This window comes from Danio rerio, chromosome 20, assembly GCF_052040795.2.
Source record: "Danio rerio strain M-AB ecotype USA chromosome 20, GRCz13ab, whole genome shotgun sequence".
Classification (NCBI taxonomy): Eukaryota; Metazoa; Chordata; class Actinopteri; order Cypriniformes; family Danionidae; genus Danio; species Danio rerio.
The window spans coordinates 22077137-22093193 of record NC_141040.1 but is presented as its reverse complement, the minus strand read 5'-3'; the positions used below and the strand labels follow the sequence as shown (position 1 = coordinate 22093193).

General features: G+C 34.6%; 1 protein-coding gene across 4 annotated transcripts in view; it reads left to right on the top strand.

Annotated features, from left to right (window-relative positions):
- Positions 1-16057, top strand: part of cdc42bpb (CDC42 binding protein kinase beta (DMPK-like)) — a 145268-nt gene that overhangs the window by 65161 nt on the left and 64050 nt on the right. For all 4 annotated transcript variants that reach the window (XM_087297630.1, XM_087297631.1, XM_087297629.1 and 1 more), the window contains 4 exon segments: positions 5242-5335; positions 11093-11293; positions 14185-14433; positions 14526-14760. In XM_087297630.1, coding sequence (XP_087153756.1) covers positions 5242-5335; positions 11093-11293; positions 14185-14433; positions 14526-14760 — 779 coding nt within the window.

Below are 16057 nucleotides of genomic sequence, written 5' to 3'. Positions count from 1 at the left end.
ACATTTAGAGAAGATTTTCTTTACTATAGTAGCCTGGGTCTACTCAAGGTATTTTAATTGGAATTGTATTGTAAAGGAATAACTGTATAAAATGATTTTGCATCAAAAATCATTTTGATATTGGTAAAGGTATCAACCATCGGCATATTAGTGTTTAAAACACGTGCTTGACTGCATACATTATTATTCTTAAAAAAAAAAGGCGAAAATATGTGTACGTGTTTGCATTTAAAAAGTTCATATCAATAAAATTTCTCTTTAAACCACCAGGTGGCAGGCTTTTCAATTTTATTTTGGAGTGCAGATTGTATAAGTTTTATATAACTGTAAGAAATGATCAGCATTTGGTACATACTTTCAGTATAATCTTTGCTTGAACTGACCAGATCTAATCCTGTTTGTATGAAATTAACCTGCACCTACGCAGGTTTGAGCTACCAGAACTGTTGCTATGAAGAACTCGAAGAACTAAATGATCCTGGATCATGTCAAATCGTCAATATCCAAATCCAGCTAATTGAGTAATCCACGTACGAAGAACGGACCCCTGGTATGATCGTTTCTCTTTGAAATAGACTAGACAAAAATCTATGCTCGTGTACCCACAGTCCTGCTGTTTTTAAGAGCTCAAGATTAAAAAAAACTATATACATACATATAGGCCTAACATTAACTGTGCGTGTGATCATCCTTTCATTATCACACACGGTATGTTTTTACCTGCTTTGATTTGCTTACAGGTATTTTTGATAACATGGTTAAATTATCATCCTTTACGATAACATTGCTTTAATATGAGATTAACTCCCCATTTATGTGTAGTTACTGCTGATCTGGCACCTTTAGCCAGGACAGATGACTGTGCATATTTTAGATACATGACATTAGATCTTTTTAAATGTCAATTAAAAAATAAAAAACAAAAGTTATGTTGATTTAAAAAAAACAAAACATGTCTGCAGCTATATTTTGCTTATTTTGACATTTAAAATGTGTGGCTGAGAAATAATTATTTCTTTTTGATGTGGTCAGAGATAAATTTGGTAAATCCTTAATTTTGAGCCCTAAAAAAGTAATGTGAAATAAAAACTAATTGCAATGTGACAACCCATTTGCTCATGCACAGTGAGAAAGCTCATACACAACACACACAAAAAGTGAAATAAATGATTAGGCATGTGGACAACACAACATCTAAACCAAGTAATTTTAGCATATCACATTCATATTTTTTCATATAAAATATATTTTCCAAACAACAAAATTGTGGCTACTGAAAATGGCAAGTGGCTAGTAATGTTGGAAGTCTACTAGCCACAGTGGCTGGTGATCAAAAAAGGTAATATCAAGCCCTGGTTATAAGCATTATTTTCTTGTCATATTGATGTATAACCACAACATTTTTACAAACTTTAACAAAAAAGCATGTTTTTTTCCCCCATTTTAAATTGGAATTGCAGTTTTTATGAGAAATCTCATGGAGTAGTCGATAGGCAGGGGCCGGAATAAGATTCTGATGCAATGAAAACCTTGGATGAAAATATCAAGGTTTCACAGTATAACGGTATTGTGATTACTGCTCTAAAATAAGTTCTTTTTAAATGTTTGGCTATAAAACAACAATTTTTTCCCCCATTGAACACAATATATTTTGGTTGAGGTCTGCTGACTTAATCAGTTTTAAAGACGCAAATTTCTTTACAACTTTTTTTTTCGCATATGAGCAATTCCAGCATTATGGATGTGACATTTGCAGTAAGATCTCAAAACAAATTCACAGAAAGTATATATTAACATTATATTGAAACATCTGTTTATATTTTCCAGAACAACTTACTACAGAGTTATGGAATCAGAAAAATATCTGTAAACTGTAAGCATTTTTTATACTTTAAAAGAGGAAAGTAAACAAGCGTTAAGGATGTGACCAAAAAAGTTTGCGAGTTTACAGTCTACAATATACTTTGTTGAAATTCTGTAAATTAAACTGCACAACCCAAAATAAATATTGCTAATTAAAGGATAAGAGTCGGCTCTCTATTAAAGGGCCATGAGACCCCCCAATTTCGGTTAAAGTCTACTTCAGAATTTTTTCAAAAGATGCACGATTAATGGGCGTGGAGCTCCGCGAGCATCGGGCAGGACTGGGCGTAGCTAGCAGGGGAGAACGTGAGCAAACAAAGCTAGCTCACAAAATGAGACAAACCGTGAGGAGACGCATGAGTTTATAGTTTACAAAGTTAAAATGCAAAGAAATGAACAGTGATTTAATGCCCTGCTACATTTGTTATTCGTAATTTCATATACACATAACCACAATTTATATCATTATAAAGATAAGTGTGTTCATGTAAACCCTATAAATGAGGACTTCTCCCTCAATCCCCGTATCCAGCAGACTCAGTGCAGCAGGTCTCCTGACCTGTCTGTTTTAACCATTAGTCCTGCTGGTAATCTGGAGAATTTAGGCAAACACAGCAGCACGGCGATGTGTCTGAATGTGAACGAACTCCTGGTAAAAGACAGCGTCCGCCATTCTCTAATTCTCGTGCTGCTCTCCCGACAAAAAATGCTAGCAGCAAACACACAGCTTTGCTGTATGATCGGCCCTGACAGGATCGCGGGGAAAAAACATGCAACAAACCCCGTGGATCATGGAAACAAACGCATATGAGCCTTCATGAACGGCTAAGTACTGTGTGTCGTGGGTCCGTCCGTGTCTCACAGCTCGGGCTTGACACTGGCAGGTCTGGCAGGTCTGATGAATAATTAAGCAGCCGGCTCTTCTCATAGGATAAGAAAACTCCGCTATGAATAAACTGACGCGTCATCATTGCACTTGTAGTACTGCGCTACGTCGCCGATTTTGATCCCGCCCCAAAAATCATTTTAAACCCGGAAGCTGAAATTAGCTGAAAAAAGCTCAAAATTATCCAGTTTTCCCCACAATTAAAGCTGACAGATGCTAACATTGTCTTAACTGATGCTCAACACAAACAAATCTGTTAATATATAAAAAAAGTTCTCCAGGGTGTCCTGAACCTTTAAACAAAAATGATTGACTTATTTTATTAGATTTTTTTTTTTTTTTTTTTTTTTTGCATTTATGAGAAAGAATTTCCTTTATGTATGTGAGATCTCTCCTTTATGGATGTGACAGATGTGAAATTGGCACTTGTGTGATTTTGGTAGATCAAGTGTAATAGTTTGAAAATATTACCAGAGATATTTTTGAGTATTTTTTAAAGCACTGTAAAATACTTGCTTAACCAAAAAAAAAGAAAAAAAAAAGAAACAGTTTCGATATTTTGCTTCAAATCTTTTTTTTTTTTTCGTGGCAAAGTTGACATTCGCGTGGAATTGCTCGTATAAAGAAAGCCACTGCACTGTTCAGGCCTATAGTATGCTTGAATGTTGGTGTATAAGCCATTTGTTTTTCATGTTTTCTGAATCATGGGCTGACTAGTACATTTTAATGTGGAGGGTCCTTTTCTGCTGGAGATACTGTTGCTCTGAAAAATAATTAAAAACAAACTCATACATAACTTAGGAACGCTATAACAGAATTTTTGTTCATTGTTTTTTTAAAACTGTGGTAAACCTTGAAGCCGGTTATCGTCCTATGCCTAGTAGTCAACTATTATGGGATATTTAATGCTTGAAACCAATTGTGAAAGCAATATCTCAGATTTATAGATGTGATGGTTTCATATTGTTTCATATAAAAAACATCAGTTGAATAATAGGATTTATTAACCAATGCTGATATTTATAAATATATCAGCCACAGCATTTTGACCACTCATCTCCATTATATTTTTTTGCTGGTTCTTGCAACCTTAGAAGTATGTTCACACTTTTTTTTTAAATTTACTTACAATGGACTGTTGCATTAACAGAGAAAAGTTACCATGCAAAACTTACAACAGAAAACTAATGCTTCTGATGGGCTTTTTTGTGTCCTGTCCACCAGCACAGTATGGAAAAAGCAGGACATTCTTCAAAACATTTCTCTTTGTGTTTTCCACTAATTTACAAAAGCCTTATGTTTGTATAATAACATAAGGGCGAATCAGAGATGCTATATTTTATTTTGGGATGAAGCACCCTTTTGCTCCCTCAACCAATCATCACAGCCTCTTTAACCCTTCATTCACACCTACTGTAAAGTCTCCAGCCTGTCAGGCCGAAGCAGCTGACTAAAGTCACGATTATGCTCGTAAACGCACATGTGGCGACTGAACGACCCCTTCGTGCTTCCACTGACAGCCAGTGAGGTTGTGAATGGTGTGGATTGTGTGTGCGATGAGTTTTGACACCATGTTTACTCTGTACCCGCTGTGCTCGCCATGGTGCCAGTGCTGCGAATCAGAGGGCACTGTGTGTGTGGCCTAGTGGTGGAGAGAGTGTGTGAGTGTGTGTGAGAGTGTGTGTGTGTGAACAAAGGCAGGCTGTTTACATGGAGAGCAGGGCATGGCTGAGCATGGCAAAACTGTTGCCCACTGGAGTAATAACATCTCCCAGTCAGCTGCGGGATGAATGGTGTGTAGGTCTACTGGAGTGTTGGTTTTTCCCTTTTTTTTTTTTTTTCAGAGCCGTCTTTATAGCGCGGGTACTCAACTGGTGGCTTGTGACCCAAAAAATGTAACGTTATGTTGATAAACGTTTGCGCTGACCCATTGTGTTTGTGTAACTACCGGGAGCATGAAACCACTGAAATCCAAGAGACATTTACAAACCCAAATTGTCGATTTTCTCATCAGCTCATCATGTTAGTACTTTTTGCATCATTTAGGCCAATGCTTTTCTTTTTATTTCAATAATTTGATTATTATTTATTAGAATTTAAAAATTTTTTACCAGATTTTATCGTGTAATGTAAAAAATAATGTAAAAAGCTCTTAAAGGGATAGTTCTGCTTAGCAAAATAAACATCCTGTCATCATTTATACATTCACTGGTTGTTTCAAACATTTATTGGTTTTTTATGTTGGACAAAAAGAAGATATTTTGAAAAATGTTGGATTCGATAGCCACTGGCATCATTATTAAGAAAAAAATTCAATGGCTGCCGGTTTTTATCATGCTGTTTCTTCTGTTGAAACAATTGCAGCGAAAATAAATTAATGTGAATTTTAGGTGTTTAAAGTTAATGTTTTTAAGAAACCTTTTTTATAATTGTTTTATTTTTAAAGGCTACTTAAATTACTTTATGCTTAAAGTTGTTTCTTGCTCCCACAGGGATATAAAACCCGACAACGTGCTGCTGGACATGAACGGCCACATCCGACTCGCTGACTTCGGCTCCTGTCTGAAGATGATGCAAGACGGCACGGTGAGTGTGGCTCAACTTAAAAAAATAAAAACTGGGGTGTGAGTCCAAAACCAGAGCCTGTTTGTCATCCTCTCAGGGTGGTCTCCATCTGTTGGATAAAATCACTGCCCCTGCCCTTTTTTTTTCTCTCTTCTTCTCTCTGTTTCTCTCTTTCTCTTTGCTTCTGACATTAATGGAGCCACTGCTGCCCTAGAAAGAGAGGCTAATTAGAAAGGGCCGTTGCTGCCACTCCTGTACTTACAATCTGATGAGTCACCATAGAGCGCTGATACCAAGGCCAAAACAGCTTTTATCTAATGTTGTGTGTGTGTTGGTGTGTGCCAGCAGCATGCAGATGAGGCGTTATTTATCTATTAATTTTTTTTGTTTTACCGGCTTGTTTTACATGTGAGGAGATCCCTTATTGTTTGGGGATGTTACTCTTTTAATTGGATGAAGATGAGTAGAGGTTGTAATGATGCACAATTGACTGAGATTTAAAAGGGCTAGTTCACCCAAAAGTGAAAATGTACTCACCATTTACTCTCCCTTAAATGATTCCAAACCTTTATGAGTTTATTTCTTCTGTTGAACACAAAAGTTGATATTTTGAAGAATGCTGTAAGCATTGAATATCATAGTAGAAAAAACAAATCATATGGAAGTCATTAGCTATGTTTCCATCCAAAAATGTGTGAGTAAAGCAGCATTTCTATCCGAGTCAAATCGAACAAAAGCGTCACTTCCAGATTAACTGGCTCCAAATATCAACAGTAAAAATGTAATTTGCTGTGCTAGGACAAGCAGCATGAATCATTTCCTCATCTAATAAATGAATTGCACCTCAGAAGGCAATCCTGACACGCGTGGTTGCGTTTGAAGGCGTGAGACGCGGAGCACAGACACTCTTGATTCTGAAGGTAAATAATAATATAATAACTCTAATACTGATATGGTTAAAGTATTTTAGAATGACCTAAACAACATTTCAGTCATTTTACAGGGTGCTCAGTCTGCTAATTTATCCATTTGCACACATTTTTTTCATCACATGATCTCTTATAACAAAATCACATGAGCTTTTTTAATGCACATACTGGAATTTGTTTGATAAAAGTTTTTCCATCGTAGTTTATGCACATCTTTTCTTATCGAAGTTTATCTTACTCAATAATGAGTAGGGGTGTAACGATTTATCGTTGTACGATTTATTGCGATGCAAAAATGTCTCAATATGCATCGTGGCGTTATGACGATTTGATTACGATATGACGTCCGTTTTCTCTTATTAGTTGAGCTGTTTGCACGTGAGCTACGTTCCACCTGCTGTCGCATGTGAGTTCAGATTGCAGCAGCAGTAATGTTAGCAGACCAAGATGAGTGGAGCTGAAATAAAGGATGGCCCATCCTTCAAAGTCAGACGTCTGGCAACATTTCGGTTGTACAGTCTTTGCTTTAGACTCGTCCGCTTTTTGACACGCATACTGGGTCAAACATCCTAAGTTTTAAAGTTTTCACAGTGATTTACATACTTTGCACAGCGACAGGGATAGCTCCTAATGGTGTTGAAAGAGTCACATACTGTATTTATAAGGTACAATTCACCCTAAAATATCATTCTGTCTTCAAATAATGTTCCCGCCGCAAAATCACACATGACGTGAGCTGACTGTGAGCTGTTACTACAGAGGGCGGACTTTGATAGACGCGCGCATGGCAAGCCGTTTTAGCATTTAAACCTTTGTTGTGACTATCCATAAACATATTTTGAGATATCTCTAATTATATTTTGACTAGTCATAATTATAATTCGACTAGTCAGAATGACAATTACAGATATCTGCAATTACTATTGTACTAGTACGAAATCAGATTGGAGATATCTGCAAAAATATTATGACTAGTCATATTCCTCCATTGACTTCCATTGAAAAATATTTGCAGATATCTCTAAATGAGTTTTGACTAGTCACAATTGTAATTAGAGATATTTCTAAATGAATTTAATTAAATATGAATTAAATACCTGGAAATGTGGCTAATAAGTTCAATAATGGCTAGTAATGTTCAATAATATTTTAAGAAGTTTTTTAATTGTTTTATTTTCCAGAGACAGGCCTGTTTAATTTATTTTCTTAAAGAAGGTTCAGTTTAACAAGTTGAAACAAAAGAAATACATAAAAAATAGTTTACTTGGTAAAATTAGCATTTCAGTTTAATTTTCAATTTTTATTCCAAATATCGTGATACATATCGAATCGTGAACATTATATCGTGATACACATCGTATTGTGAGCTGAGTGTATCGTTACACCCCTAGTAATGAGCATATGTTTTTATGCACATTTTCAAAATTTATGCACATCTTGGCGTTTCAATCAATCGATTTTTAAAAAAAAATTATTATTATTAATATTTTTTAGTGGGCATATAAAAATGTGGATGGAAACGTAGCTACTGATTTTAATTGCAATTTAAATTTTTGGGTGAACTATCCCTTTGTGACTGAACTTCAGGTATTTGTATTTGTCCGATTTATAGTGAATCACTGCAATGCGTTTGTGAAAGCTAGCAGCTCTTGGTTTTGGGATTGCAAATTAAGTTTAAATTCTCCCAAATCTATTAAAATTTAAGATTATACACTGGATATACACTGTTTGTCAAAACAAATATTTAAATGTGTTTTGGATCATTAAATTTTCGCAAATATGAAAAATAAATAAGCTATAGTTTGTTTATTATTATCATTATTATTATTACTATTATTATTATTATTAATACTATTATTATTATTATTATTTTATTGTCTTAAAATATATGATAAAGTAACATTTCAATTGTAATATTCATTAATTTTTTTGTAAAAATTAGATTGCTAGAAATGTAATAACAACATGATGAGGATTATAAGAATAAAGTATCCAAATTAATCTAAAGTGTATTACTTATACAACTACTGGGTAATTGTACAATTAGAAACCCAACATTATTATTGGTAAATAAACAAACAAACAAATAAATAAATAAATAAACTAAATTATTCTATTTTATTTTATTACAATTTATACCATAGCACAGTTTTGTTTTGTTTAGTTTTGCTCATTGTTCAGCAATACATATAAATTTGGCTTAAAAACTAAACTAATTTTCTATTATATATATTTTTTAAAACGTGCAGCCCAAAGAGATTATTGTCTTTAGATTAGGAACTTATTTTTGAAAGGATTTGATATTATAACAGATTATGTTATGAGTCATTTAGTATTTTGCCCCATTTTACCGGAAAGAGCAAGAGCAAGCATACTTTTTAATAGACTTGCTGTCTAAAAGTGAATTTTGTCAACAAGCATAGAGATGTTTTTAACATAGAGTAAAAGCCACAAAACCCACATTTGTTTTCTTGGTGTCTGTAATATTGCTTGAAGATATGTTTATGCCTGACTCAATGTCTTTCAGTGTTATCTGCACAAGACAGTCTTCTGCAATTAAACATTCTACAAAAATAACCGGAGGTCAAGACATGTTTTGAGGGCTTGTTTTATGATTGGATTGAGCAAGATGTCTTCTTTTTAGCAGCGCTCTTGTGCAATCCTGGTTAACATGTCTAAAGCTGTCGTCACTCATTTAAAACACGTTACCTGTCAAAAGTTTGGTGACAGTAAGTTGTTTATTTGAAATGAAAATCTTTTGCGGCAGTATAAATGTCTGCTTTTGATCAAATTGATCAATAAATGCTTTCATTTGCACCTTTTAAGAAAATTGAAGAAGTTGCACATGGGATAATTGAGATTTATATTAAAGTAAATGACCCAAAAAACCTTCAATCAAGTCTTCATATTAATTCCCTTTGTATCTTGTAATTATTTTCTCAGGTTACACCTATTTTAGACTTTTATACAGTTGAAATAATTGCGTATTAAAACTGTTAATTACAATAATCAGTCATTTTTTTGGGATGTCGAGCGCAATGTTATAGGGTTGCACGGCTTAACAATACTATGGCAGTATCGTAATACTATGGCTCCAAAATACTGCCGGTGCAACTGTAGTTTGTAAATGGTAGTATCGTCATTAACAGTCTATCTACAATACATAATGTTGCATGTAGAAAAGTGACTAAAATGCTCACATGTTTGTGCAACAATAGACCATTTTATTTGAAGAGTCTGTGGACCCCTTAAGGCCCGGTTTACACTAGTGCGTTTTATGCCTGACTTACAAATTTACATTTTGAATTACTTACGTGATAAGACTGAAAAATAAACAATATTTGACCACTTCCTTAAGCCTAATTTGGTTGGAAAAGTGCTCTTTTTGTTTTGAATTTCGTTAATTTGGTATAGTTTGTGTTTTTATTTAAATGTATTTTTTGTTGGTCCGTTATCTACAAAATAAACAAAAAGAACAAATACATTTAGGGGATGTGACATGCAAATACTTTTTTCAATATTATTATTGATTCAATTCAAGTAGGCCGATTGTTACATATAAAAATATAGTTTTTCTGTTCACTTTATTTTATGGATTTGAGTTAAGAATTATAGTATCGCAATTAGAGCTGCTCGATTCTGGCTAAAATGTGAATCGAAATTTTTTTTTTGCTTAAAACAAAGATCACGATTTTCTCACGATTCTGTAGATGTAAAATAAAGGAATGATAAAAACAAACATATGGCACAACATCGATAATAATATTATGTGTAGGTCTGCTGGTTTCTATAAATAATCCTATTATATTTATAATAATTCTGATGTTGAATTATGTTTGAGATATATGCATACAATCTGTCATATTAGACAATTTTATTCACTGATAAAATCAGACATTTGCCTTTATCAGATTATATTCAACATTATATAGGCTTGAGTAGTTATACTGACATTTTAAACATTTATTTTCATACACAGCTGTGTGTTCACTATGAAAGAAAACACATATCAAATGCTTGTCGTAATCATAACTCTAAAATGCGATATGATCATTTAAATGAAGTGCACACTTTCAGTGTCATTTTGACTGTTAGTGCTTGTTCATACTTCGTGCGCGGCTTCCAAACGATCACTCTGTGCATCAAACTGAATATTATTTACAACTGTATTACCTGTTACTCGCAACATATGCAGGTTCAAGTACATGCACGCGCGTCTATCATTAAGTAGAGCGCGCGCGCGTGCGCTCCCTCTCTGTTATAACAGCTCACGGTCAGCAACTCGCGTCACGTGTGATTTCCCGGCTGTGAAAACATCATTATATGAAGACAAAAATGACAATTTTAGTTGAATTATACCTTATAAATACAGTATGTGACTCATTCAACATCATTTGGAGGTGTCAATGTCACTGAGCAACATATGTAAAACAATGAAAAGACTCGTGCAGCCGCCTTTTCTTCTCTCCTGAACTTGAAAATATGATTGACAGAATCGTAGAAATACTGGATTAAGATCTTCTAGGGGATCGAATTGAGATCGCGATCTTTTTACGATTAATTGTGCAGCTCTAATCGCAATACTACTTGGTATCACAATACTTCAGCTGGTATAGTATAGTAACATAAATTAATGGTATCATGGCAACCCTACAATGGTACTATCTAAAAAGTAATCTAACCTTGTGAAGATTTGACATTAGTGGTTTTGTAAAAAAAATTCTTAAGATATTGATGATAATAAGAAAAAAATGTTATTATAAGTGAGTATTACCTCATAATTTCACCCTGCATACACAGATGCAAACTTGTCCCGTCTCATTTGCGACGTCACTTATCCTCTGTGCAGGTCCAATCTTCAGTGGCTGTGGGCACACCAGACTACATCTCTCCAGAGATCCTGCAGGCCATGGAGGACGGCATGGGGAAATACGGGCCGGAGTGTGACTGGTGGTCGCTGGGCGTTTGCATGTATGAGATGCTGTACGGCGAGACACCCTTTTACGCCGAATCCCTGGTGGAGACCTATGGAAAGATCATGAACCATGAGGTGCGTATATTTTTGGTTTCACCCAGTTTAAACGTTCCCCGCCACTGACCCATATTTGAGTCTAGGGAAATAGACATTTTTCATTGTAGGAAAAGCATGAACTGCAGCGAATCCGATTAAAATATTTATTTATAGGCAATAAAAATAAAGCTTAGGCTAATTATCGTGACAAATAGCATCCCGCCTGGAACTCTGTTGGGACATATAACATGGCTCATAAAATCTGAACTGCCCTAATTTTTATCAGGACATCTGGCCGCCCCTAAACCACCACTGTTTTTTCCTATTTGTCTGTGCTTTGGTTCTTTTAATAGGAATAGATGCCCCTTTACAAGAGATGCAATTCTGATGGCTTCAAAATGTTTCTGTGAAGTTTCAACCTTAAAAGCCCCACATATCACATATTAAAGCTTGTCAAAGTTGCCCCTTTTTGGGTGTAAGTGAGTGTATGTCTCTTTAAATGCAAATTAGCTGCTGTTCCAGAAGAGGGCACAGCTATTTTTATAGAAAATTTTGAGGGATGTAAACAATAACAATGGTTCTGACCTGTTTCCTGTTTTACATTTTTGATTTTCCATAGCTTCTGAGAGTCCAAAAGTTCCACATATTGATAAATAATATTACAATAGTTGATTTAACACCAAGTTATGATTGAATCGCCAATTGTTACAGATATAAAATAGTTTGACAACAAGCAGGAAATGTTCATGGGCCAATGGCACAACCACATTTAAGTGGTTTATAGAAAAAAAAATAATATTATCTGTCAGAAATTACATGTTGAAACCATGTTTGGACAAGAACGATGAGACTGAGAAAGAGTTTTAAATCTTTAAACTGGACCAGGATGTTTTTTAATGGTTAGTGGATAAGTTTAAGCAGTTGTTATGGGGTAAATTTGATTTAGCTCACCTAATGTTTTACAGCTCTATTCCGATGTGCTGGGCTTTGCAAATAAATACTATTAAACAAATCTACTACTAGAAAAACAAAACGTAAAGGCCATCACCTGACTATACAGTACTGAAACATTAGTTTAAAGTTGTGCATTGATAGAGGCTGTTGATTATTTATTAGGCTTAGTTCAAATTAAAAATAAAATAAAGAGTTGATTTTTACTGTTATAGGTTGGCTGTTCGCATACATCGTGTATCCACTCTGTAAAAAAAATTCTGCCTTAAATTAAGTTGAATCAAAGTCCCCCTTTTAGGGAAAATCTTTGAAGGGCTGCACGATATTGGAAAAATCTGCCATTGCGATATTTTGTTTTTCTGCAATATAGAGTTGAAGTCAGAATTATTAGCCCCCTAAATTATAAGACCGCTTGTTTATTTTTTCCCCAATTTGTTTTTAACGGAGAGAAGATTTTTTCAACACATTTCTAAAAATAATAGTTTTAATAACTTATTTCTAATAACTGATTTATTTTATCTTTGCCATGATGACAGTTGATAATATTTGACTAGATATTTTTTAAGACACTTCTATACAGCTTAAAGTGACATTTAAAGGCTTAACTAGGTTAATTAAGTTAACTAGGCAGGTTAGGGGAGTTGGGCAAGTTATTGCATAACAGTGGTTCGTTCTGTAGATTATCGAGATAAAATATAGCTTAAAGGGGCTAATAATTTTGACCCTAAAATGGTTCATAAAAAGTTCAAAACTGCTTTTATTCTAGCCAAAATAAAACAAATAAAACTTTCTCAAGAAGAAAAAATATTATCAGACATACTGTGAAAATGTCCTTGCTCTGTTAAACATAATTTGGAAAATATTTAAAAAAGAAGAAAAAAAATCGAAGGGGGCTAATAATTCTGACTTCAACTGTATATACTGTATATAGCGATATGATTATAATTTCACCAGAAATAAAGATATCATTAATTAGGATTGATTAAGGTGATTTTCCAAGGGTCTAAATAATGTATAAAAATAATAAACAAATCGCAAGTGAAAAATAATCACAATAGAGAAACAAAACAAGTAAAATACACTATGCTTAATGGTTTTCTGGAGAGTCAATCAGTATTCAGGTATAGAAGTTGAATGATGAGATGTCAAGTAACTCTGTAGTCTTCATTGTATTCAGTAATTCCTCATTAAAGTTACAAATGTATTTCTTTGAGCATGAATGCTTTAAACTCTCTAGAAATGCATTGCAAATGATAAACTTTAACTAGTTATTATACTTTGCAATGTAAATCTCAACTGTTGTGGTGATCAACTATAATCCAACTAAACATTGTCATGTCCTGCAATGTGACTATTGCCAACACACATTGCGATATCGATGCTGAAATGATATGGGTTGTGCAGTCCTACCTCTCCGGCAGTATGCTCGTGCATGCTGTTTGAATGGGGAGACATCAAATTCTCCAAAATTGCTTGCCAAGCTTATGATTAAATTTCATATTAGGAATCACCAACAAATTTAAACAACAATTGTGTTATTAGTTTAATTTCTAAACATTTGAATCACACAAAATCTGCAGAAACTCATCTTGTCCGAGCCCCTCCTTCAGAGAAATCAGTCTATATCGATTGATGATTGGCTCCTGTACTATAAGGCGGGCTTTATTCGCTATATTAAACGTTACGCTTTTCTCCATTCAAAACCATACGAGTGACATGTCTTGTGTATTCTATAGTCTGTGGTTGAATTAACTTCAACCTTAAGCTAAGTTAACTTTACAAGTCGTTTCAACTTGCATCAAGTAAACTGACTTGAAGTTAATATTTGATGTTAAAAATTGAAACATAAATTTAAAACCTTTGAAATTTTGAAACGTTTTACAGATTTGTGTTTAAACCCTTTAAAAGAGAATTTTGCATAATAGCCAAAATTAAAACTCTGTGCAAAATGTTAAACTGGTCTAATTGGGACGATTTAGGAGCGTTTCCAGTTCCCTTCCCACATCACGGATGTATCCGAGGATGCTAAAGACCTGATCCAGAGGCTGATTTGCAGCCGAGAGCGCCGTTTGGGTCAACATGGCATCGAGGAGTTCAGGAAGCACGCCTTTTTCTCCGGCATCGACTGGGAGAACATCCGGAACATGGAGGCGCCATACATCCCTGACGTCAGCTCTCCATCAGACACCTCCAACTTTGATGTAGATGATGACGTACTGAAGAATCCAGTAAGTTTTTCCCCTTAATCATCTCAAACTTTTGTCAAAATTTCCGCTCACATTTTCAGCTTTGATTCTTGGCTTTCGTTTCCTCTCTGCAGGACATTGCTCCTCCAGTTTCTCACACGGGTTTCACCGGGCAGCACTTGCCCTTTGTGGGCTTCACCTACACTACAGAGAGCTGTTTCTCAGACGGCGGCAGCATGAGGGGTGTGGCGCTGTCTGACGGGGGCACCGGGGAGGATCTCCAGGATGGAGGCATGCAGGTGGAGGCCTTTGAGAAGAGGATTCGCTGCCTGGAGCAAGAGAAATTGGAGCTTAACCGTAAGCTGCAAGGTATAAAAACACCTGACATCTTAGAATAATATTGTCAGGGTTTCCACTCTTCTTGAAAGAACGTAAAACTACTTCACTTTCAGACATATGGATTCAAGGCCTGAAAATTACTTAAAAACAAACATAGGTCTTTGAAAGTGATCGAATTAAATTTGAAATTATGGTTTTATTTTAACAAGTGTACTCAATTGTCAAATAAAAAATCTCAAAGAAATTCTTGAAGAAATTCTTAAATAAAAAAAATCTTAAATATAAATCTTGTACAATAACACTGACAAATATTGCACATTACATCAATATTTTAGAAGCTGCATTTAAATAATAGCATTGATTTCAACAAAATGTATTAAAGTTCTTTGAATGTTCTTTGAAGTTCGATGACTTTTTAAAGCGGTCAAACTTTTTAAAAATGACTTTTTTTCGTAAATATTAAGTGTAAGTGACTTCGATGGCGCTACATATGCTGGAGTATGAATTACAAAGGTGCTTGAATTAAAATCAATAGTGCTTTAAAAAGTCCTTGAATCTGCCGTTTATTAAAGCATAGGAACCCTGTATTATACTTCAAAATTTTCGGCCACTCAGAAATTTAAAAGGTGTCATCAGTTGTTGATCATTACTCCAGATTTATAAAAACATCATTAAAGTAATTCTTATAAAACAAGCAGGTTATATATGAGCTTTGAATTCGCAAAATCTTTGTTTATCATTAGTCACTGTCTATGTAATGGATAGCAGGTAGCTGAATTAATTAAAACTATTCCATGGCCCGGTTCTTGATTTTGATTGGCTGGAACTTGTGCTATAAAATAATTTATTTCACAGGTAGTTCCAGTTATTTTTTTATTTTTTAAAATTTTGGAAAATGTGCTACCTTAAAGAACATTAGTAGCATGGGTAAAGTTGCCAGAGTATTCTTCTGTGTGACCTCAAGAGCAATGTCTGCGTTCTTCACCAGCTAGCTAATAGGGATCAGCCCACTCGCATATATTTTTGAGAGGTAGCTAATGCATGTTACTATGAGCTATGAGCTTGTCTTGTGTTATTTATACACACACACGCATACACAATCTCTTTATGTATGTGGGCTTTCTTTCTGTTCAAAGCAGAGAAACCCCAATGTCATGTATGAAAAATTCTGTCAATCAATGAAATGGAAAAACATGTTGTTAATAGTCTCTTATGCGGTCAAGACCTGCTTGGAACTACACTGTAAAACAAAATGCTGGGTTCCACACAAATCCTACATGTTGTCCTTGTTGTTAACTTAATAATTTTTTTTACTAATTTAAGTGGA